General features: G+C 41.8%; 1 protein-coding gene across 40 annotated transcripts in view; it reads right to left on the bottom strand.

Annotated features, from left to right (window-relative positions):
* Positions 1 to 295: 295 nt before the first annotated feature.
* RHOBTB1 (Rho related BTB domain containing 1) overlaps positions 296 to 22,339 on the bottom strand; it is an 82,899-nt gene continuing 60,855 nt past the window's right edge. For 18 of the 40 annotated variants that reach the window (XM_081569022.1, XM_081569024.1, XM_081569030.1 and 15 more), the window contains 6 exons: positions 16,930 to 17,909; positions 14,642 to 14,760; positions 8,630 to 8,780; positions 5,757 to 5,845; positions 2,985 to 3,090; positions 296 to 2,463 (listed from right to left, as the gene is read on the bottom strand). In XM_081569022.1, coding sequence (XP_081425148.1) covers positions 2,294 to 2,463; positions 2,985 to 3,090; positions 5,757 to 5,845; positions 8,630 to 8,780; positions 14,642 to 14,760; positions 16,930 to 17,909 — 1,615 coding nt within the window. In that variant the 3' untranslated portion in view covers positions 296 to 2,293. Of the gene's footprint in view, positions 2,464 to 2,984; positions 3,091 to 5,756; positions 5,846 to 8,629; positions 8,781 to 9,324; positions 9,595 to 11,716; positions 13,739 to 14,641; positions 14,761 to 16,929; positions 17,910 to 22,339 lie in introns of those variants that run through there. The other 22 variants (XM_081569042.1, XM_081569041.1, XM_081569038.1 and 19 more) reach the window with 3 other exon arrangements.

Here is a 22,339-nt window from a genome sequence, read left to right as displayed (position 1 = left end):
CATCAGATTAGAGACATTATTTTTGTTTTTTTCCAAAACTGTACCATGTCTAATGACATAACCATATTAGCCAAAATAAAAGAGCCAGACCCCTCATTTACATCATGGTATTACAATTGGCTGGCAATACTAAAGACAAAGATGACAGTCATTCAAGCTGCTTTGTTCTTGAAGAACACATACCCCATGACCCAGTACCCTTAAAGCTTTGATAGTTCTTTTAAAAAGCAATGAAAATTACACACACAATAATGATGGTAGTCCTTACAGAAAAAAAAAAAAAAAACTGGAGGCATTTTATAGCTAAACAATTTTATTGGCTTTTTGTGAAATAAAAAACAAAACACAAAACAAACCACCATGGTTAAAGGCCATAATCAGCATCAACCAAATGAACCAGCCACTTGGTTACAATAGCTGATAACACTAGTGGATATTATTGCTTATACCCCAGGTTCATTTATATGTCCATTACATTTTGGCAAGATTACAATCACATGGGAGCTTTGGTTGTATAAATTCAACTCTGACTATTCATCAAAAACTCAACTTCTACCATTCTATGATGGGATATATGCTGATTCTTCCTCTCACTCTGTCTCCTTTCTCCTTCCATTCACGACTTACAACCTATTGACCCAAAATTAAGGTAGATGCATTTACAATCATCCCATCCTTCCCTACTCTACTGCCCAGTCCTTTGTCATGAGAGAGTGATAACATTTCTGCACCTCTCCCAATTTTGCTAACTAGTATGTGTCCACTGCCAGTAATAAGTGCTTATCTGGATAGATTTTCAAATATATTTGGTTGTTAACATTGGAGTTTGGACTCAACTGTCTCTTTTCCAACTTCTGAAAGCTAGAAAAAAAAAAAAATCAACAGCTTTTAGTATCAGTAAATTGACCTCTGAACAGAATAAGCCCAAGCCTCCACCATACAACATCCCTAAATAGGTATGGAGCTGTGGCCTTAAAATGCTCTGTATGAGTGCTGTAACATTTTAATTTACAGAGAAGCAGTGATTGATGGCCTCTCAAAAGCCCCCCTGCTCAATACTTTCTATTTTAACACTGAAAACTCAGAATGACAAAGGGTCAGAACTAACTCGCAATAGCACCATTTCCTAGACTCTTGGAGTAAAATTCGCGTCTGCATTGGAGAATGCAGTGACCTTAGACGACCCAGCCTCCAGCTTTGTGCCTTCACAGGCCCTCCCACTGAATTTCAGCAGGGGTGGGTGGTCTGCCTTGGTCTACTTCTGCAGCAACGTGAATTTTCCCTGGGAAGAGTTAAAAACATGGGTCTTACAAAGTGAAGTTGGCCGCAGGTGAGAGACCTGAGGAAGCCTGTTTCTGGTGGGGAGATGTGACAAGTCTGCAGATGAGGGGACAGAGTCCGGGGACCCTTACCCTGCCCATCTCGATTCAAGTCAGTGGCAAAACTGCATGCAGAAACATGGCAAGATCAAGGAACACTGAGAGACGGACATCTTCATACAGCAATCCAAACACCAGCGCTCTTGCGGTATCTTTTGTATTCAGGTCCACCAGAGAGTTTGCCCTGGATAATGCTGGGATTTAATAAGCCCTTCTAATGTTTATAAAGATTATCCTCTTAAATCTAGACGTTTTAAACAACAGAAGATTTGATATCACTATATTTTACATGGCACATATAACCATATAATTACTAGCACTTACACAGCAAATATTGTAAATACACATTCTTGGAGTTGACTTGGTAATTATACCGATGTTATTCGGCAGAACAAAGATGAAACACTCCCTAACTTGTACTTTGGGGAATTTCATTCCAACCCTTTACTTCATGACAAAAGGATATCCCTCTAATTAAGTAATAATGCTCAGTGGTTACGTGGGCAGAGAGAGTCGCAGGGTGACTTCATGGTTAATGTGTGGCCTGTAAAATAAAGTAATACACAGTATTTTCATTTACAAGAGACCATATAAAAATATTTTCCAATTTCGAATTCGAAACATGAAAGCTGGATTTTTTTTCCTTTGTATAAAAAGAAATAACAGACTAAAGTTTATTAAGCGTTCTAACAAAAAATATACATATAAGTTTAAGGAATGCAGTGAGCGTCAACTTCCCTTTTTGTCCAGGCTCATGGATGGTGAGCTTGTGCTTTGATCCCAACAAAGATAAATGCACAAAAGTGGAGGAAGATCAGTGCCTGAAACCTGAACTACATGTTATCTCTAAAAATAAGACTAATTTTACAGTGCTTTTAAGAGTGGTGTGTCAGATTTCTTTTTCCTCTTCTGCCTCAGGCAACTGCTGGAGATGAATTCCAGAAGCACCACTTTCTTCTCGAGTGATGTTTATTTAGTGCAATGTCTTCCTTTTCTCTTTCCCTTTTCACGCGCTGGTAGTGGTCTTCTTCCTTCAGGTACCACACGGGAGGCCAGCGGTGCCTCTCAAAGTATTCCTGGTTGTCTGGGGAAGAAAAGATGCAAGTGATGATACCTACTCTATGTGCTAGGTTCTGTGCTTAGGCTTCTCTGAGATGATTATCATGTGCATCCTCTCAACTAACCAATGGGCAGGGACGCTGAGTAGGGCCAGTGGCAGATTATGAGACTAAAGTTTTGAGAGGTGGAACCACTTGCCTAAAATTACACAGCTGGACACAGAGAGCCTGAACCCAGGTCCCTTTGCCTTCCCGGACAAGGGTGAACCAACAATCTCTGCTTGCTCTGCAGCAGGGCACTGTGAACAACCAACTCCTCTCCCACCCGTCTCCACACAAATCCCCCCAGCCATGAAGTTCTCCAGAGAGAATTTCCAACATACAATTCCTTGGGTCATGCACGTCACATGAATCTGTGACTGCCATATGGCCACTAGGAATTCTCCATGAGCTGGGGGCTGTCCATGTTCCTTCTCAAGGGCAGTGAAGGGAAACCCTTCAGTCACAGGTGGTGAGAACTGGACATATGGGGACCACACAGCCTCACCTGCAGATTTCGATTTGATTTCCTTGCGAAACTTGGAACAAACACTGTTGTAGTTGGTGCAGATGTGGTGCAAACACCAGGCGGCCAACTGGTGGGCATTGTGAAACTGCAGGGAAATGACCAAAAGGGGGTCAGACCTCTATTTTCTTAAGTGGGACTACAAAGAAAGAAAAAGTCATGGTAGGGGTCAAAGAAATAAAAGGCCCAGATGACTAATTCAGAAACCTGTTGTTTTGACTAGTGTTTTGACTTTGGCCACGGTTTGCACACCAGCCACATGCAAGTGTTTGGCATCCTCCTCTCACCTCTGGGATATGTGCACTAAAAATAATCACTGTATCAGGAGTTTAAAGTCTGCCTTGGATCTCTCTCCCTCCCCTCACACCTGCCCTCTAATGATAAGTGGTCATGGCCTCTGGAAGGCACCAGCCTGAAGCAGAAAGCAGCGATGTCATCTCTGCTTAAAGAAGCCTCAGCAACAGAATCCTCCGTGTCACATGTCAGAGCTCAGCTGGCTGGGGCCAGTGAGAGAAAGAGGAGACTGCGGCATGTGTGACTGTCCTATACCTGTCCTTTTGGTTACATAAGAAGAGCAGGCGATGTGGGCAGGGAGAGAGGGAGCCAGACACTCCATGCACTCTCTCCTTTCTGAGGCACAGGACCATGGCAGCTGAGGTAGCTGTGTCTGCAAAAGACCTGATACACAAAAATCCATAGTTAACTCCCCAACTTGTCCCCAAATTTGGAAGGTCTCTCACGTCCCTCACTCTTTTTGTCCAGACCCCTTTCGGACATCCGTTCAATTGTCTGTTACTCTAGATGCTTCTTTGAGCAGCTGAACCCCTGAAACCCACAGCATGCTTCAACTGAGGCCCCTGTCAATGCCCCGAACAGAGGCCAAGAGAAAAGCCAATGTCCCCAGAAACTAATTCAAGAAACTTTCTGCAGATCACAAGCCAGCAGGACAGACAATTTTAGCCAATGCTTCCAACTTCTCTTGATAGTAGATTTCTCCCTGAAAGTCAGATTAGAGCAGTGCTGCATTGGAGTTGGCTTGTACCTGCTCGAGAGCGTCACTGGGTGCAGTTCTTTGCTACTCTGAGCTCAGTGACTTTTTGTTAAAAGTTGGACAGGTGGGGTATTTACATCTTGGAGACTGGAAAATGCAACAGATCAGGGTCTCTGCTATCCCTAAGCTGATAGTTAAATACCTACCAGTGCATCCCTGGGTTAGAGTCTAATGAATGAGCTAAGATACTGGAGTCTCCATCCTAAATGCCTCCTCCAAGGGTTTTCAGAGCTTATCAGGAATGATTTTATTTCCTTCCTGGGTTATGTGTAGGTCAGGGAAGGGGACAGGGTGGGAACAGAAAGTGAAAAAATAGACAAAACTGCTATATTACCTCCATCAGGCTGGCCTATATGAGATTCTGGGTCATTTGATTGTTCTCCAGGAGGAATACTTATTGGACGGGCACAAGTCATAAGTTTTCCCCTAGTCCTGTTTCAAAACACCCCCAAATTCCAAATGTGGACAGTCAGTGTTGATGGGGGCTTGTTGATTTCACTGCAGTTGACGTCTGCTCTCAGTTTTAACTTGTAACCTCTATGAGGTTGTTTTTCCAACTGGATTTTAATAATCTGTGCTTGTGTCTGTTTCTCTCAGTGGCCTATGATGGCCCCAAGGGCAGAGAATCTACATGTCCTCCTATCTAAGGTGGTGCCTGGTAGAAGGGGAGGAAATAACAAATCCTTGTTGGATGTTGAGTCAGAAAGAGCAGGTTGCTGTGAAGTCCTGATCCACATTTTCCCCTCTTGAACATCTCTCAGGGCTACAGTCAGAGTGGCCTGAGGAACATGTGATGTAGGCCTGCCTCCTTCTCTTCCTCGGTTGACAAATTCCGATTTGAAGTGCCTGACAGTAAGATTTAGTAAACCACTGCCCTAACCAAGACAGGGAACAAGGAAAGCCAAACCCAATAGGTCACAGAAAAGTCTGAAGAATTTATTCTTAGTTTCTTCAGAGTGTAAACTCATGGCCTGTAAGTCTAGGTCAGGGTTTAGATAACTCCGCCTATGTGCCTTGCATTATGAGAGGATTTCCCCTCTTTGATGCTGTTTCTGAAACATTCTCTCCTAGTTGTTTTTCAAAATAATCAGTAAGGTTGACAGGGTGAATTACCATCCCCATTTCCAACAGATGAGGAAATGGAGGCAGCGTTTAGCTTTGTGCTTAAATAAATTACCTAGAGATAAAGCCAAGACTGACCTCTGACCCTCTCTAGAGTAAGAGGGCAGTGTGCATTGGGACATGGAATCACAACATCAACAGTAACAAGTGCTGATGTTAAAAAAAAAAAAGGAAAACCAGGAGAGCTGCAGTGAGATGGGAGGCAACCCTGGACTTCATGGAATTCTAGAAACTGTCTGATCTCAGCCAATGCATGTCTGAGAATTCAGAAAAGAGACAGGGCCTTCCCCTCCCATGCCCTGAGCTGTTCTCCCATATGTGAAGCTGCTGCCTCTGGAGGGGCGGGGCACAGAGGGGCTGGTTGGGGGCAGGGCCCTTGTTGTTTTTTCAAATGAAGCCCAGCAGGGTGAACAGTGCATGAAACTTAAAACTCTCAGATCTTTTCTGTTGCACATAGCAGGGGGCTTCTGTGACTCAGTGGTGACATCTTTATTTGTTCAGATGCAACAGTGGAATGTTTTATCAGCATTAAATGAACTGGTTGAATACAATGAAAAGGTGAAAGGCAAACTGCTACAAACCTGGGCCAATTCCAAATAAGAGAGAACTTCCCCATCAATGCCCACACCACTCATGGCGGCCTTGGTCAGCTCCTGAACGGCATGCTGTTCTGGGGAGAAGAGGCAGCAGGAGAATGTTAGTGCCTGGAGGCTGCAGTCTGGGGTCATCTAAGAGGGGAGGAGGTAGGGGTACACAGTTCCATGTGAACTGAGTCAAGGGCCCTCTCTGATGTGTGGCCTTTCAGTATGGCGAGTCATGGTTCGAGTCAGTACACTGAAGACTCTGGGGACACTTGTTAGCCTTTCTGAAATAGCCCGAGTCCTCCAGACCACCTCTGTCCAGTATCCTAACTACTGGCCACCAGAGACTATTTAAACTTAATTAAACAAAATAAAAAATTCAGCTCCTCAGCCCCACACTAGCCACATTTAAGTGCTCAGTGGTCACACGTGTACTGGCCAACATGGATACAGAAAGTGTCTATCATTGCAGAAAGTTCTGTTTGAGAGTGCTGCTCTGGGCAGGCTAGGACCTGCCTAGAAGCCTCTAGGCTCTTATATCTTCCTGCTTGATGGTTTCCTCACTCATATCACTCCAATTCTCAATACTCTCTGACCATGGAGAGGCTAACAGTAATGAGTCCAGATGGGGAATTAAAACTGCTAATGCGTATGTGTGTCTCAGCAGCAGCAGACAAGGGACATATTGTTCCAACTCTTAGATTCTAAAGACTGGGGCGATCTTCAGCCACAAGTCACACAGATCTAGATGGGACTGTCGTTTCTGCTTGGAGGCTGTGTTCTAGGATTCTATATTGAATTCAGACCCTGGTTCTGTGATTGAGCTGCCTTTTGCCTCTGTTAGGCTGTTGCTTGCCTCTGGCCTTGACATGAGTGGGTACAGTCTTGGCCCAGCATTTCTGGCTCCTTGATGCTTTTTTTCATCTCTAGCATCACATTTAATTTTTTAGTATATTGTCCAAACCATGCTTACTTTCTGCTCTGGTTTTATGTGCTTATTTGTTAGTCTATATGTCTCTTCCCTAGTCAACATGGTCTCAAGTTTGGGATGGTTCCTTTGGTACAACTTTCCTCAGCTGGATTGACAGACAAAGAACTATTTGTAACTAAATCTTCCAGAGGAGTCACTGGGTTTTAAATTTTAGGTAATTCCAAAGTGTTAAATGATATGGCTTGCAGGGCATTTTCACCCCAGAAACTGATTTTTAAACACTCTATTCCAAACACTCTATACTTACACTAAACAGCAAATATTATAGAAATGATTAAAGGAATCATCTTAGAAAGATGTATATTAAATAATCATAACCATTAATAATAGCATTTGCTAAGAAAAATAAACATACATAGAAGTCTTTAGTTAATACAAGAAGGTTTCTTTGGGTCCATTTCTTTCCTGGAGAAATCAGTCCCATGTTTTCATCACCACTCTTAATATTTAAGCAAAAATGGCCCTCCTTCAAGACTGATCACAAATCCTGTTCAACCGATTTGGCTCCAAATTACTTTTGACTATGTAAAACAGTTCAGTTTATCCTCAAAGGACAAATACTTGTAAAAACTGGATAGTCAAATGGCTTGAGATTCTTACTTATGAAAAAAAAGAATTGCCTACTGTAGCCTCCTAGAGTTAGTACTGAAAAAGCAGCAATACTCATTTGAATCTATGACTTCAGGTTTATTGGTTAAAAACAGTTTAAAGAATGAATAGCAGGAACTCCCCTAGCTGTGCAGTGGTTAGTACTCCGTGCTTCCAATGCAGGGGTTGCATGTTAGATTCCTGGTCAGGGAACTAAGATCCCACTTGCTGAGCAGTGTGGCCAAAAAAAAAAAGAATAGCAATACTATTTCTTGTTATCCATCTGGTGAAGAAGGAAGGTGAGGAGAAAACTTTGATCTCCAGTTGGCTGAGTATGGTAGAAACTTGGGAGTGCAGAGAAATAAGTCTTTGTTTTTCTAAAGATACTGTCAGGAAGTCAAGGGCAGATGTGGCTGGTTGGTTTGTTCATACCTTCATTTTCATTTAATGATTCAACAGACTTTTACTGAGAACCTCCTATGCTCAGGCACTTCTCTGTGTACAGAGGATATGCCAGTGAACAAAACAGGCACTATCCTGCTTTCATGGCTAACAAGAGTCAACTAAATGTAGCACCCTTACTGCTAATCAACAACTTTGGTAAGTGAAACAGAAGGTTTAAATTCAAGAAAAGGGTATTTGAAAGCATATATCTTATTTAGATCTGCTTTGGCTTACCAACTGAGCAAATCTAGAAATGATACATAAGGTTCTGTGAAGTTAAATCAAGTATCCCTTTTTTCTCTTTTTCCCAAAATGATCCTGACAATGTCAGAACATTTTCTAAAATAGCTTTAAGAAAACCACTTACATAATGCTTACTAGGTGCCAGACACTGTTCTAAGGACTCTCTCTCTTTATATATATATAATCTCTTAACTCATTTAATCTTCCTAACAACTCTATGGTAGAATATCATTATCCTCATTTTAAAGAGAGAGAGAAAGCTGAGACACAAGAGTAATTAAATCAAGTATGAAGTCATCCAGCCAGTAAACAGTGGAGCCAAGATTTGAACCCAAGTGATCTGGATCTGTACCCTATGTTCTTAACTACTGCCTTCTATATGTATCAGCAGGACCTGTACAAAGTAAGTGCTTAAAAAAAAACAGTTGCTGAATTGAACTGGGGCTGTTTGATGCATTTGATCAGTTCATACCACCCTGTACAAGACAGTCCTATGTTGGGTGATAAAACTTTGATTTTTATTCCCTGGAAGTATTATTTCTGCTTCAATGTCATTTTGATAAATGTGACAGTCAGATACCACATGGCCCTGAGTCATCAGCCTTACCTGCAAGTGCAACCAAGTGTGGCAGGCAAAATCTGTTTGCCAAGGCAATTAGTTCCAGTGGGTCCAGGTCCAAGTTAGGTGACAACTGCTTAGTATAGAGATAATCCAGTACTGCCTGCATTGACATCTTGTTTATGTTTGGGAGATATACCTGAAATGTTATTTGAAAAGATGAGTTCTGCTGAAGAAAGCAGTGGGCATATTTTCAGGCTATACTGCTTGTAAATATCCCCGCCATGTGATTCATTATTAGCAAGTCTGGGACACCTGCTCTGAGGCTGTGCGGAGAAGTCACTCACTATTTACAGCTGTAAACATAACAGTTTGATTTGTGGATGACAAAAGAGTGGGGCTGCCTGACAAAGCCTGATTTGGAATTTTTAAATAGCTATTTGGGCTTATAAATCAGACAAATGGGCTGTAAATGTATGATGACATTATAGGCCCTCCTTGCCAAGTACCTTATAATACTCTATTGTGAGGAAAGAAATTTCCTAGCAACATGACAGGTGTTGGGGGGAGCTGCAGACCACACTGTTGCTGACACACAATAGAGCGCAGCTCTCGAAGATGTCAAAATAAGACGATGAGCAACCATCCTAGTTGCCACAGTGACTGGCTTGATTCCAACGTTCTATCAACAAACGCTAGCATGAAATCAACTATTCATCAATAAAAAGTAAAAAAAGTATATGTTAGCATGATATACACACTTTATTTTTCCTGTGGCACAACCACATAGATTTGGAACTACTGGAAGATTATCAGGTAGCAGTAGATGCAGAGAATCTAGAGAAAGCTGGACTTGGGACATCTTGGGGAATGGCTGGGTATGAGAATTGTTCCCTGGAGGATCCTGCTAGTTTTCCTCCTGAGCACCTGTAGTTTTTGCGCATATTCATCCAAGCTAGAGTTTGCTGAGGTGCCAGGGACTGCCTGGGAAGTAGAGTTCTGAATGGCTGGGCCTGGATCAACAGGGATATACATGTTATAGCAGCTGTTCTTCATCTGAGGTTTCTAACTCCACAAGGCGTGCCCTGGCATCATAGAGAATGGTGCCACGAGTACTTGCTATTGGAATGATGATAAGAATTAACCTAATAGAGGGCCTCCTATGCACAAGGTACTGTGCTAATAAGCTTTCCACATGCATTGTATTTTGATCCTTATATCCTCCCTAGGAAGGAGAGACTACTGTTTTTGCCATTTTACAGATAAGTGAATGGAGGTTCAGGGAGGTTAAGTCTGGTGTCCAGGGTTGCAGAGCTAGGAAGCTGGAACTGATATTTGAACCCAGGAAATAAGATTCTAAAGTCTGTTCAGAACTGCTGTGCAGGATTGGAAACCCTTCATGGTGAGGAAGAAAGCTATAATACAGCACTGTATCTCACTAACAGTTTTCAAGAATTAGATTTCTGAGTTCAAAAGGATAAAAAGTTATAGACTTCTTAATTCTGGTATAAGCATACAAAAATTACATTTATGGTTACATTTATGTATGGCATGATTATACCTGTATGTTACATATGATTATATCTATATTATATATTTTAATCTCTGTATTTGTGTGTATAAGTGTGTGTGTGTATATATATGTGTGTGTGTATATATATGTCTGTGTGTGTATATATATTTGTTTATAAATTGTCTCCACAATCTACAAGGGGCTTGTGGCCACTTCAGTCTTCCAGTGGTGTGGTTGCAATTGTTTAAGCTATAGCAACCATCTATATCATTTTCCTGCATAGCCACCAACCATCTCAGAGAGGGAATTTCCTTTCGGACAGAGCTTTCCCTAGGTGTATCAAAGAGAGAGCCCAGAAAAAATTCCTAGAAATATTATGAAAATTACCCTTCCTCTCTCAGACACAGTGAGAACAATTATGATTCTATTAATAAGTTGCATAGATTACTACCCATCAATGACTTGACAAGTGTGATCGTTTCAAATTTTTAGCATAACTTCTACAATAATAAAACCTGGCAAGTAGAAACTATTTCTGATATCATTTTAAAATACAGAAGCCATTGTATTGTAATTAATTGCTATTCCAGTGAATCTAACACAGTTATATTTGTGTGTATAAACATTTATGTACACATGCATTTATCTTATATAGACATGAACTTTTAGCATATGGAAAACATGGCAAATTACATATGGCGAAATTTGATTTCTCTAGCATGGTGTTTGGATTAGCACAATTTTTAAATAATTGAAAGTTAATTAAGTTGTGAAACTTTAAAATTGGGGCCATTGTGATAGTAAAAAATATACATTTTATGAAGTGCTAAGTGCTCTAAAGTGTTAGTGGTTATAAATAAAGTCCCAGGGCTTCCTGTGAATACCTGCTCTCTCAGGGATGGGGATGTTTCTGAAAATACTAGCTTGAAGGACAAGGTAAGGGGCTGGGGAAGGCCCAGAGATGTGTTGCTAAAATGCTGTGTGACCTTTAACAAATTATTCACCATCTCTGAACCTTAGTTTCCTCATCTGTGACATGGGAGAGATTTGGAATAGATGACATCTAAAGCTTTTCCTTCACTAAGATTATGGACTCTGAAGATACTCAGATGACTTAAGCAATTTTTCCTAAGAGTGTGCTCTAAGTAATGGCAAAATGGACATCCTAAGTAAAAAGAAATTATTTTTGGCATTAGGAGATGACAGATTCCAGGAAGCAGCCCTGCCCCAACACTCCCAATGTCTTCAGAGCATTCTGACATTTGTAAGCATCTATGACCTACTGTTTTCTTTGTGTTTAATAATAACACTAACACTTTTATTTTTAAAAGCAATGGCTCTTTTTGGCAAATAATGTTAGGGTTCCTCTGAAGTAACCAACAAATGAAAATAAACAACATTTTTAGAACACGCATTTCTTTTTTCCTCGCTGTTGATTTTTTTCCCTGTGATTTCAACATTACTAATAAACTGAGTAGCAACAGAGAGACCATTTTTATAGAACTTTAAAAAATAATATAAATAAAACAAATGGAATTAAAAATGTTGTGCCCTACCTGCTGAATGTAGCTTTAAAAAAAATAAGAATACAATGCTACCCTAAACAATGACCCATATTCCAGTTTAGCTGGTTTGAAATTTTAATTGCAAAGATCAGCTCAGACTATTAGGCTTGTAATTAGAGATGGTCTCATAGAGAATGAGAAAGTATTCTAGATCCAGAACACTGCTTACTACAACACGGGCATGCATTTTTAATGAATCACTTGCTGAGTACCTCTGGGGAGAGAATTATGCTTACTGTTACATTAAAAGTAATGAGAAAAATAGAAGTAAAATACAGTGTCTTAAATATTAAATGACAAAAAAAGTTAAAAGAACATCAGTGGGCATATTTTATTGCTTTCTGGATATGCATGTGAATTCTATTAATGCAAAAAAAAAAAAAGGTTGGATTTTGTGGGGGATGTCAGATTTTCACAAAACAATAAAGAGTAAAAAGGTGGCCTAGAAAGCACAGGCCTATGCAAATACAGGCCTAAATTAACCATAGAACATTTATTGAGACTTCACCCAAGTACCTCTTCTTACCCCCATAACCACCTCTACTACATTCTGCTAGTTTAGGAAGGGACCTGGTGGCTTGTTACCTGAGGCCTTTCGGGGGACAAAGACCTTTAACTCCTCATGGAAACAATTTAACAAGAATCCTCCAGGAAAATAGTCATCAACATTGCTTGAGGCTTTGTACATTTTAGGCACCAAATTTGATGCTTTACACACATACTTTTATGCCTGCCCTGCCCTTTGGAGATGGTTCTCTTATGGTCCCCATTTTAGAGATGAGGACACAGGTCTAAAGAGGGTCGGTCTCTTGCCCAAGGTCAAGCTGAGACTAGAGTTCTTAACTATATAACAGAACACTTCCGTGTACCCTGGAAGTCATGAGAAGGGGCAGGAAAGAGTGGACATATCCGCAGCTCACGCCATTCTTCATATATTAGGTGTCTTGGTACAGACTTTTGGTAGCTTGGTTCCATGGTGTTTGTAAACGTTTTGAGCTGGATTGAAACTACACATTCGTATCAGGCTCAGCTGCAGTTCTAAGTGGTGAGCGACCTAGTCCTTGAGGTGGGGAGGGGGGTTGGCAGGGCGATGCTAAACAGACGCCACCACCAGACCCGTGCGCATTCACATCGGCTGCCAAGTTTCTGTTTTGGTCACCTCTCCTGCACATTTTAATCTGGAGACAATTACAATCCATTCTGAGACGGGATAAAGGGGATTAGCCTCAGTGAGGTCAGCTCTGACAGTGTCTCTTTGTGCCTGAGCCCCGGACCTTGATCAACTGCTCTCTGCCAGGTGACAAGCAGGTACCCTCGGGCACATGCTTCAGCAAGCTGGAAAAAGAGGGGAAGCAAGTCTTGGGGTTCTTTTATCTTGAGAGATTAACTGAAGTTGGTGCTGTGCTAGTTGGATGAGGTTTTATTAACGGGCGGCATCCCCCAATTTTCTTGAAAAAGAGAGAAAGAATATCATCAATGCTGCCAGCATCCACATAAGGCTGACGTCATTTTGCATTTAGTGTTTATGAGGTGCTTCACACGTACTGACTCTCACACCTCGGAACCACATTATGGGTTATGATCACATTTTCCAAATAGGGAGGCTGGAGCTCAGAAAGGTGATCACTGGCCCAAGGCCAAACAGCTTGTACACAGAGGAGTTGGGGATCTGAGCCCCACAGTCCCTTCTTCACTGGGTAACCTCTACCAGTTGTTGTGGTCTTAGTAATGATGCTCCCAGACACCTTTGATGGCAGAAGAAAGACTTCATTTAGCTGCAGGTGAGGACCTCCTGGTTTACAAAGGCTGGCAGACATCAGAAGAGGTCATCAGGATAATTCTAACATCTTTTCCCCCGATAGCAGACAGTCTTTGGCTGGGGGTTGGTTTAGGAGCAGCTGCAGTCTGTTCAGAAAGCCAGGAGGGTGGCCTACTGACAGCCAACCATCCTGGCTTGTGATTACAGGATTCTGTTTCCCTACTCGGGGATGCAAATGCAGGCTCCTGGGTCACAAAGGGAATGCTCAGATTTCTGGTGTGAGGGCTCCCCTTCGAAGTTAGTGACTGTTTTCTGTGTTTCTGTTAAAAGTTTGGAGAGATGTTGAGATAAGCAAAAATAAGCCCATTAGGACAATAACCTTGATGGGGTGTCCGCATATATATTTTTAAAAGATGGATAAGAAATATTTGCAAAACTCAACAAAAAATGTCTACCTCTAGACACAAGTTAGAAATGCATGAAGGGAATTTTCCTTTCTTTTCCAACAGCTTGTGAAGAGGTGGAGATACAAGGTCTCCAAGTTGCTGCTTGCTCTGGTCTAATAATATCCCTTTTTTGGAGATAGGGCCGGCATTTGACAAGTGATCCAGTGGCTTCTACTAGATGTAACAAGTACTCTGAGAGACCCTTTGCTCCATCTCTCTTTCCCTAGAGGTGACAAACCCTAGAGCTGAGGCACGTCAGGGCAGAGAGCCTCAGGGACTATTACAGATCAAGGGGACCTTGAGCATGACCTAGTACACCTCTCACCTTTAGGATAAGGAGACTGAGGCACAGGAAGGTGGCTTTTTAAGATCCCTCATCTGTTGTTGGCAAAGTCAAGCCCAGGTTTAAGTGACTGAAGACACTTTTCACTGTCTCCAACTTCTAGAAGACAGTGTGCCCCTCTTTGAGGGGATTTTGATAGTACCTTGCCCGGTGACACTTGTTAAAAAATATAGCTGTACATGTTTTCAGGGATGAGGAGCACTGTGAGGATGAAAGGATATGGGGGGACTTAGGGGCTCACACATAGCAAGTGAACAATAGACTTCTCATAATTGCAGAATTATGGAAAGAGGGTGACCTGATACTCAAGCATTGCCTGAAAAAGTCTTCCAAGTTAGCAGTTAAAGAATCAAAGTCCTCTGGCAACACTTTCTAATATAAATACACATGCGTATTCATTAAGATGCCACTTGGGCTTTTTGGAAGGCACCTACCTCACTGTTGGCGCTTTCGACAAATGACCCCCCGAACATGGCAGCCATCCACTTGCAGCTACAGATCAGCAGCGGTTTGTGGGCACTGATGGCTCCATCGTCCAACTTAAATGTCACATCTGCCCAAGGATGGAGGAAGCACAAGCCTGTGAGCCAGCCTTGCCAGGGGTTCCATCCACATCCATCCGCCTAGACTCTCATCTCTCTTCCATACCCTTAACCACTGATGTGGTGTCCATCCCCACCTTGGGCACCAATTCTCTCCATGTCCTCCAAGCATATAAGGAGTAAGCATTTAAAATTATACATAAGGTCACAACACAAATACTCTGAACCATAAAGTAACATAAAGGAGAGGAATATTCTTTCCTTATTAAGAAAAGTTTCAACATGGAGAACAGTAGAAAGAATAATAAAATAGTAACTGGTTTATCACATGATTAATTTTGTCATGTTTGCCTTAGCTATATAAAATATGTGTAGACATTTTTTTAACAGCATACTTCAAGAAAAGTTATGATCAACCTAGACAGCATGTTAAAAAGCAGAGACATTACTTTGCCAACAAAGGTCCGTCTAGTCAAAGCTATGGTTTTTCCAGTAGTCATGTATGGACATGAGAGTTGGACCATAAAGAAAGCCGAGTGCTGAAGAATTGATGCTTTTGAACTGTGGTGTTGGAGAAGACTTTTGGGAGTCCCTTGGAGAGCAAGGAGATCCAACCAGTCCATCCTAAAGGAAATCAGTCCTGAATATACACTGGAAGGACTGATGCTGAAGCTGAAACTCCAACACTTTGACCACCTGATGCGAAGAGCTGACTCATTGCAAAAGACCCTGTTGCTGGGAAAGATTGAAGGTGGGAGGAGAAGGGGACAACAGAGGATGAGATGGTTGGATGGCATCACCGACTCAACGGACATGAATTTGAGTCAACTCCGGGAGTTGGTGATGGACAGGGAGGCCTGGCGTGCTGCAGTCCATGGGGTCACAAAGAGTCGGACACGATTGAGCAACTGAACTGAACGCACTCCTACTTTGCCAAGAATTTTCTAAAATTAAGATTCTCCTAGATAACCATACAATTATAACTCTTAAGAAAATCAGCAATAATTCCTTAATATCGTCCATTATCTAGTCATGTCCAATTTTTTCTAATTACCCCAACTGTATTTTATAGGTTTTATTTTATTTTTTTTAATAAAAATAATCCAGTTGAGGCTCGCACTCTGTGTTTGGTTGCTACCCCTCTGTAGTAAGGAAAAGGAGATTTCATCAGTTTCACTTAAGGTCCATTGTTTCATTTACCACAGGTAAATCTTTGTAACATTTCTTTTCATTAACTTTCAAGACTCTCTCTACCATGATCGTCAATGTTGGGAGTAAATATTACTAAAAGTTTTAAAATTAGTTAACAGATTCAGCTACCAGTTATTAAATGCATAGTTCTATGACAGAAATTATGAAAGATGAAGAAAAAAACAGAAATATCTATATAATAATGGAAGTCAAGAAGTCAAATTTTTACAATGAAACATACACAGAGAGGACAATTACAGAACAAGAATAGCACAAACCTATGAGATAGTAAAAGCATGGGCCAGTCATCCATCTTAGATACAGGTTATCAGGATGCTTAAGCAATTATGTAAGGGTGCTGTGGGCAACCCTCGGCACAGTTATCCAAGACAACGAAGGGACAAAAAGCATCTAAATGAGCAGGGCACAGGACAGTGAGAACCCAAAGGAGAAGGCAGAGAAACTGATGAGGCTTTCCAGATGGGACCCTTTCCAGAGGGTCACCAAAATGGCCTCAAGGATTTCAGTGACCCTGGGACCAAAGGCTGCTGATTTTTGTCATGGGTGCATGCTGAATGGTGAGTAGAAAATATCAGGGAAGGAATCCTGAAGGGCAACTATGAGTACTAAACTGACTGGCTCAGGCTCAGGGGTAGCTTGATCTACCTTTGAGAAGCACTATGATACCATGGGGCTTTAGGAGGCAGCTTGCATTCAAATCCTGGCTCCACCACTGACTGCCGGTATAAACCATAGGCCAGTTACCTAACCTCCCTGCCCCTCAGTTTTCCCATCTGCAAAATGGAGATCATCATATTTTACCTTTAAGTGTGATGAGAATGAAATAGGTGAATACATATAACTTAGGTACATCGGGGGAAAAGTACTTATGCATGTCAGCGATTGTTATCTCCCCTTCCTCATGTTTGGCTAATGTTTGATAAAACACAACCAAAGGTAATGATGGCTTTGTCATTGGATCCACTCACCTGAGAATGTCCCCTTGCTGAGACACTCTTTTATCCGATTGGCTTTCCGGACATGAAACGCTTTCGTAATCTCCTGGTTCATGAAGGCTTCCTTGTTCATGATGTTTTCCACCATCATCCGCAAATCAAACATCTCCAGGACCTCTGCGATCTGAGCCAGGCCCACCAGATCTTTTTCCTTTTCATCCAGTTGCCCCGTATAGAGAAACTGGAGCAGGGTCCGGAAAGGGCCTGGCTGGACGGATGCGTCCATCCTGACCACGGTCATGGGGCCCAGCCGCTTTGAGACAGGGTTGACCTGCATCTCCTTGTGCATGCCAATGAACCCCTTACTCCAGCCCGACAGGGTCTGCGTCTCTGCCACCAAGTCCTCGGCTTCCAGTCCTGGAGTCTCCTGTTGGGACAGGTTCTGGCTTGAGGGGGTCCACTGATCAGCCTGAGGCGTCCTTGGGGTGCCCTCTTCCCTTTCCTCATCTGGGTCAAGACTCCGTGCCCACCCCTGGGAATCCCTGTTTTGCTTCTCTCTCTCACAAGCTCCTTCACTCCAGTGGGGGGTTTCTTCACATTCCATTAAAAAAAGATCATAAAACTTGGAAGAGGAGGTAGCGAGGTAAATTCGGTGTGCAAAGATCTGTTCCTGATCCTGGAGGATGAAGAGGACGTCGGCACACAGAGGATTGTCCAGTAAACAGGCAGCTTCGTTCGTCCCCATGGAGGGACATTCTGGAACTTTGATGACCGGTGGGGGGGCTTTTGGAGGTAGGAATGGTGCCTGAAGTAAAGGTTTCTGGACTTTCTTCAGGTGGGATTTCCAGAACTGCAAGTGCCGTCGGGAAATGAGCGCCGCTCGGATTGCGTTGTCAAACACGTCTTTGATGCCAAACTGGTCAAACACGCTTGTTTCATAGTAGGGTATGCCCAGTTCCTTTGCAACCTCTCGGCCTTTTTCTGGGGGCAAAATATCCCCTCTCTTTATAGGCCTGAAATAGAATATTTTTAAAATTAGAATCAGTCTTATTTCAGGAAAAAAGTAGTAATCAGGGCCTATCTAAGCACCTAATTGAATTATACATTTAAAATCCTATTCAGACTTTTAACTCTTCAGACTAGACTCTTGAAAAATCTCCTACCAACCTCAAATCTTTCAAACATAAAGGACTTATGATAGCAGGGGAAAAAATGCTTTCAGTAGTAACAACAATAACTCAAGCATCAGCCATTTCACTAGCTGTTTGTTCCTGGGTAAGTTACTTAATGTTTTATCAGTTTTCCCATCTGTAAAATGGGAAGAATAGTAGTAAGTACTTGCATCTTAAAGGATGACTGAAAGGTTTAAATGAGATAATTTGCCCAGCATAGTACGTCTTCCACAGTGAGTGCTTGATCAGTGTTAGCTGATAACCATCGTTATTGCCACAATCAGCATCATTTTCATCATTTTCCCCTTATGCTTACATTTTGCTTTATAACTTAAAAAGGAATCCATGTTCATTTTCTCACTTGGGCCTCCCAGTATCCCTATGGATGCTGTTTTCATTCTGTATCCTGAAGAAACATGCAGAAAGTTTAAAGGTCCTTTCCACTTGGGAAATGTCTTAAGGTCACATTTTAAAGTCACTGAGAGCACTTTACTAAGCAGTCACAGTCCAGAACTCCCTAGTTCTAGGCTAAATGATCCATGTCCAACAGCTTACCTAAGTCTCCTCTATGAGGTTTGTGAACCTTCTTTCATATCTCACCCTTTCTCTTCCCCTCTTCAATCAGGCCATCACCTTTTGCCTGGGTTAGTACATTAGCCTCTTAACTCATCTTTCTTCAGAATTTCCCACGTTTTAGCTCACAGCATTCACTGTTACACAAAAATTCCTTATGTACTACAAGTATGACTTAGCTGCAATTCTTTAAAAACATTTCCTCTGGCTCCATAGAACCCAGGGAATAAAGTCTATACCCTTTAGATGGGCACACAAGGCCCATTTACAGTCTAATCAACCCCCAAGAAGCCAAGCTTCTGGAATCAGTATCGGCAGAGTAGTGCTGTAATTGCAGTATAACTGTGATCAAGACACAGATGAATTCCAGAACACAGGCAAGATAGGATCTGTCGTTACGTTCTTCACAAACACATACTTGATTCTGAGATGCACTCTTAGGAGATGATCTTCCTAAATAAAATATCTGGTGTACAGGACCAAGGGTGATGTGTGTGTGACAGGGACAGGTCTTAGGAGAAATAAGGTAATACTGGGTAGAATTTGGATTTGAGGATCTAGATGGAAAAGAGGGAAAACTGCACAGTGTTGCAGAGGTGGAAGTGAAGTGCAGAAAAGAAGGGTCTTCAAGCTTTGCTCCTATGGGCTTTTGGTGGATTCCTGATTGATGAATCTCTTTAAGACTTAGCTCAGATACCACCTCCTTCATGAAACCTCAGAATTGTCTATGGAAAGGACTGTGCCCTGGTGCTCTGTAACTCCCCTTCAGGCTTCCACACATGCAGGGTGTGAGGCCTGAGTATCCTAACCTTTGACACAGAAAGTTCTGAGGCCCGGGGCTAGTCTCTCATTTGCCAGGAGTCCTCTTTCCCTCTGCGTGGCTTGTAATATTCAGTTCCTAGTCCACGTATTTAAGAATAGAAGGAATATGAAATGTTCTCAGGAAATTTATCCAAGATGTACCTAGAACATCAGAAATTATCTTGACAAAGTGCCATTTGCTTTTGCTGTGAGAGCATAAAAACTCATGTCCGTATAAAATTTTATAATAAGCTTATTAAGGCAAAGTACCTACTACCTGGAAGGAAGGCAGTAATATCAACATTTTGGGAAAAGCTATGTTCACCAGAAAAAAACAGAGTTAAGCATAAAATACATATACAATTATTTTTAAAAGGACTATTGAAGAAGTACATGTTTAAAAAAAAACTCTTATTTCTCCCAAGATTGGTATCCGCATTTTATATAGATGGAAACAAATCCTGCTTCAAGCTGTATTTTAAATGTGTGACACTCTAAAAATAATACCAGCAGAGAGCCATTTAAAAAGCAGTGTTGCTGTTTTTAACCACAGGTCTATATAATCTTTAAAAACTGGACATGGCCATCTCAGGAATGACATACCCTAAGAAGTTGGATGGAGGAAAACGAGAAGGTCAAAAACACTTGGATATGAGTATTTGCATGGATTTAATGTTCCTGGGGCCAAGAATTACAGATGATGGTTCTGAATTTCACTTCAGTTCAGTTCAGTTCAATCGCTCAGTCGTGTCCGATTCTTTGCAACCCCATGGACTGCAGCACACCAGGCTTCCCTGTCCATCACCAACTCCTGGAGTTTACTCAAACTCATGTCCATTGAGTCGGTGATGCCATCCAACCATCTTACCCTCTGTTGTCCCCTTCTCCTCCCGCCTTCAATCTTTCCCAGCATCAGCGTCTCTTCAAATGAGTCAGCTCTTCACATCAGGTGGCCAAAGTACTGGAGTTTCAGCTTCAGCATCAGTCCTTCCAGTGTATATTCAGGACTGATGTCCTTTAGGATAGACTGGTTGGATCTGCTTGCTGTCCAAGGGACTCTCAAGAGTCTTCTCCAACACCACAGTTCAAAGGCATCAATTCTTTGGTGCTCAACTGTCATAGCAAACACCCTCTTCCAACAACACAAGAGAAGACTCTACACATGGACATCACCAGATGGTCAACACTGAAATCAGATTGATTATGTTCTTTGCAGCCAAAGATGGAGAAGCTCTATACAGTCAGCAAAAACAAGACCGGGAGCAGACTGTGGCTCAGATCATCAACTCCTTATTGGCAAATTCAGACTTAAATTGAAGAAAGTAGGGAAAACCACTAGACCATTCAGTTATGACCTAAATCAAATCCCTTATGATTATACAGTGGAAGTGAGAAATAGATTTAAGGGACTAGATCTGATAGACAGAGTGCCTGATGAACTATGGACAGAGGTTCGTCACATTGTACAGGAGACAGGGATCAAGACCATCCCCAAGAAAAAGAAATGCAAAAAAGCAAAATGGCTGTCTGAGGAGGCCTTACAAATAGCTGTGAAAAGAAGAGAAGCAAAAAGCAAAGGAGAAAAGGAAAGATATTCCCATCTGAATGCAGAGTTCCAAAGAATAGCAAGGAGAGACAAGAAAGCCTTCTTCAGTGATCAATGCAAAGAAATAGAGAACAGAATGGGAAAGACTAGAGAGCTCTTCAAGAAAATTAGAGATACCAAGGGAACATTTCATGCAAAGATGGGCTCGATAAAGGACAGAAATGGTAGGGACCTAACAGAAGCGGAAGCTATTAAGAAGAGGTGGCAAGAATACACGGAAGAACTGTACAAAAACGATCTTCATGACCCAGATAATCACGATGGTGTGATCACTCACCTAGAGACAGACATCCTGGAATGTGAAGTTAAGTGGGCCTTAGAAAGCATCACTACGAACAAAGCTAGTGGAGGTGATGGAATTCCAGTTGAGCTATTTCAAATCCTAAAAGATGATGCTGTTAAAGTGTTGCACTCAGTATGCCAGCAAATCTGGAAAACTCAGCAGTGGCCACAGGACTGGAAAAGGTCAGTTTTCATTCCAATCCCAAAGAAAGGCAATGCCAAAGAATGCTCAAACTACCGCACAATTGCACTCATCTCACACGCTAGTAAAGTAATGCTCAAAATTCTCCAAGCCAGGCTTCAGCAATATGTGAACTGTGAACTTCCAGATGTTCAAGCTGGTTTTAGAAAAGGCAGAGGAACCAGAGATCAAATTGCCAACATCTGCTGGATCATTGAAAAAGCAAGAGAGTTCCAGAAAAACATCTATTTCTGCTTTATTGACTATGCCAAAGCCTTTGACTATGTGGATCACAATAAACTGTGGAAAATTCTGAAAGAGATGGGAATACCAGATCATCTGACCTGTCTCTTGAGAAACCTGTATGCAGGTCAGGAAGCCACAGTTAGAACTGAATATGGAACAACAGACTGGTTCCAATTAGGAAAAGGAGTACGTCAAGGCTGTATATTGTCACCCTGCTTATTTAACTTCTATGCAGAGTACATCATGAGAAACTTTATTATAAATCTTAATATCCAGAAAGACATTATTATGAGTAACTAACATTTTGTTTAACACTTTACCAAGTTCAAAGTGCTTACTTATTTTTTTGGCTGTACTTGGCAACATATAGGATCTTAGTTTCCCAACCAGGAATCAAATCAGCCCCTTTTGCGTTGGGAGCTGAGTCTTAACCATTGGACTACCAGGGAAGGCCCCAAAGCACTTTTATAAACCATATCATAATTAGAGAACTCACTTTAAGCTCTAGCCAACTATTTTACAAAAATGGTTTCCTGACTAAGAGGTGATGGTGAAATGAACATTGGGGTACATATGTCTTTT

The sequence above is a fragment of the Giraffa tippelskirchi genome, chromosome 2, assembly GCF_054371585.1.
Source record: "Giraffa tippelskirchi isolate mGirTip1 chromosome 2, T2T-mGirTip1v1.2.pri, whole genome shotgun sequence".
NCBI classification, from domain to species: Eukaryota; Metazoa; Chordata; class Mammalia; order Artiodactyla; family Giraffidae; genus Giraffa; species Giraffa tippelskirchi.
Note: the sequence above shows the minus strand (reverse complement) of the source record. Positions and strands in the feature narration are given on the sequence as shown.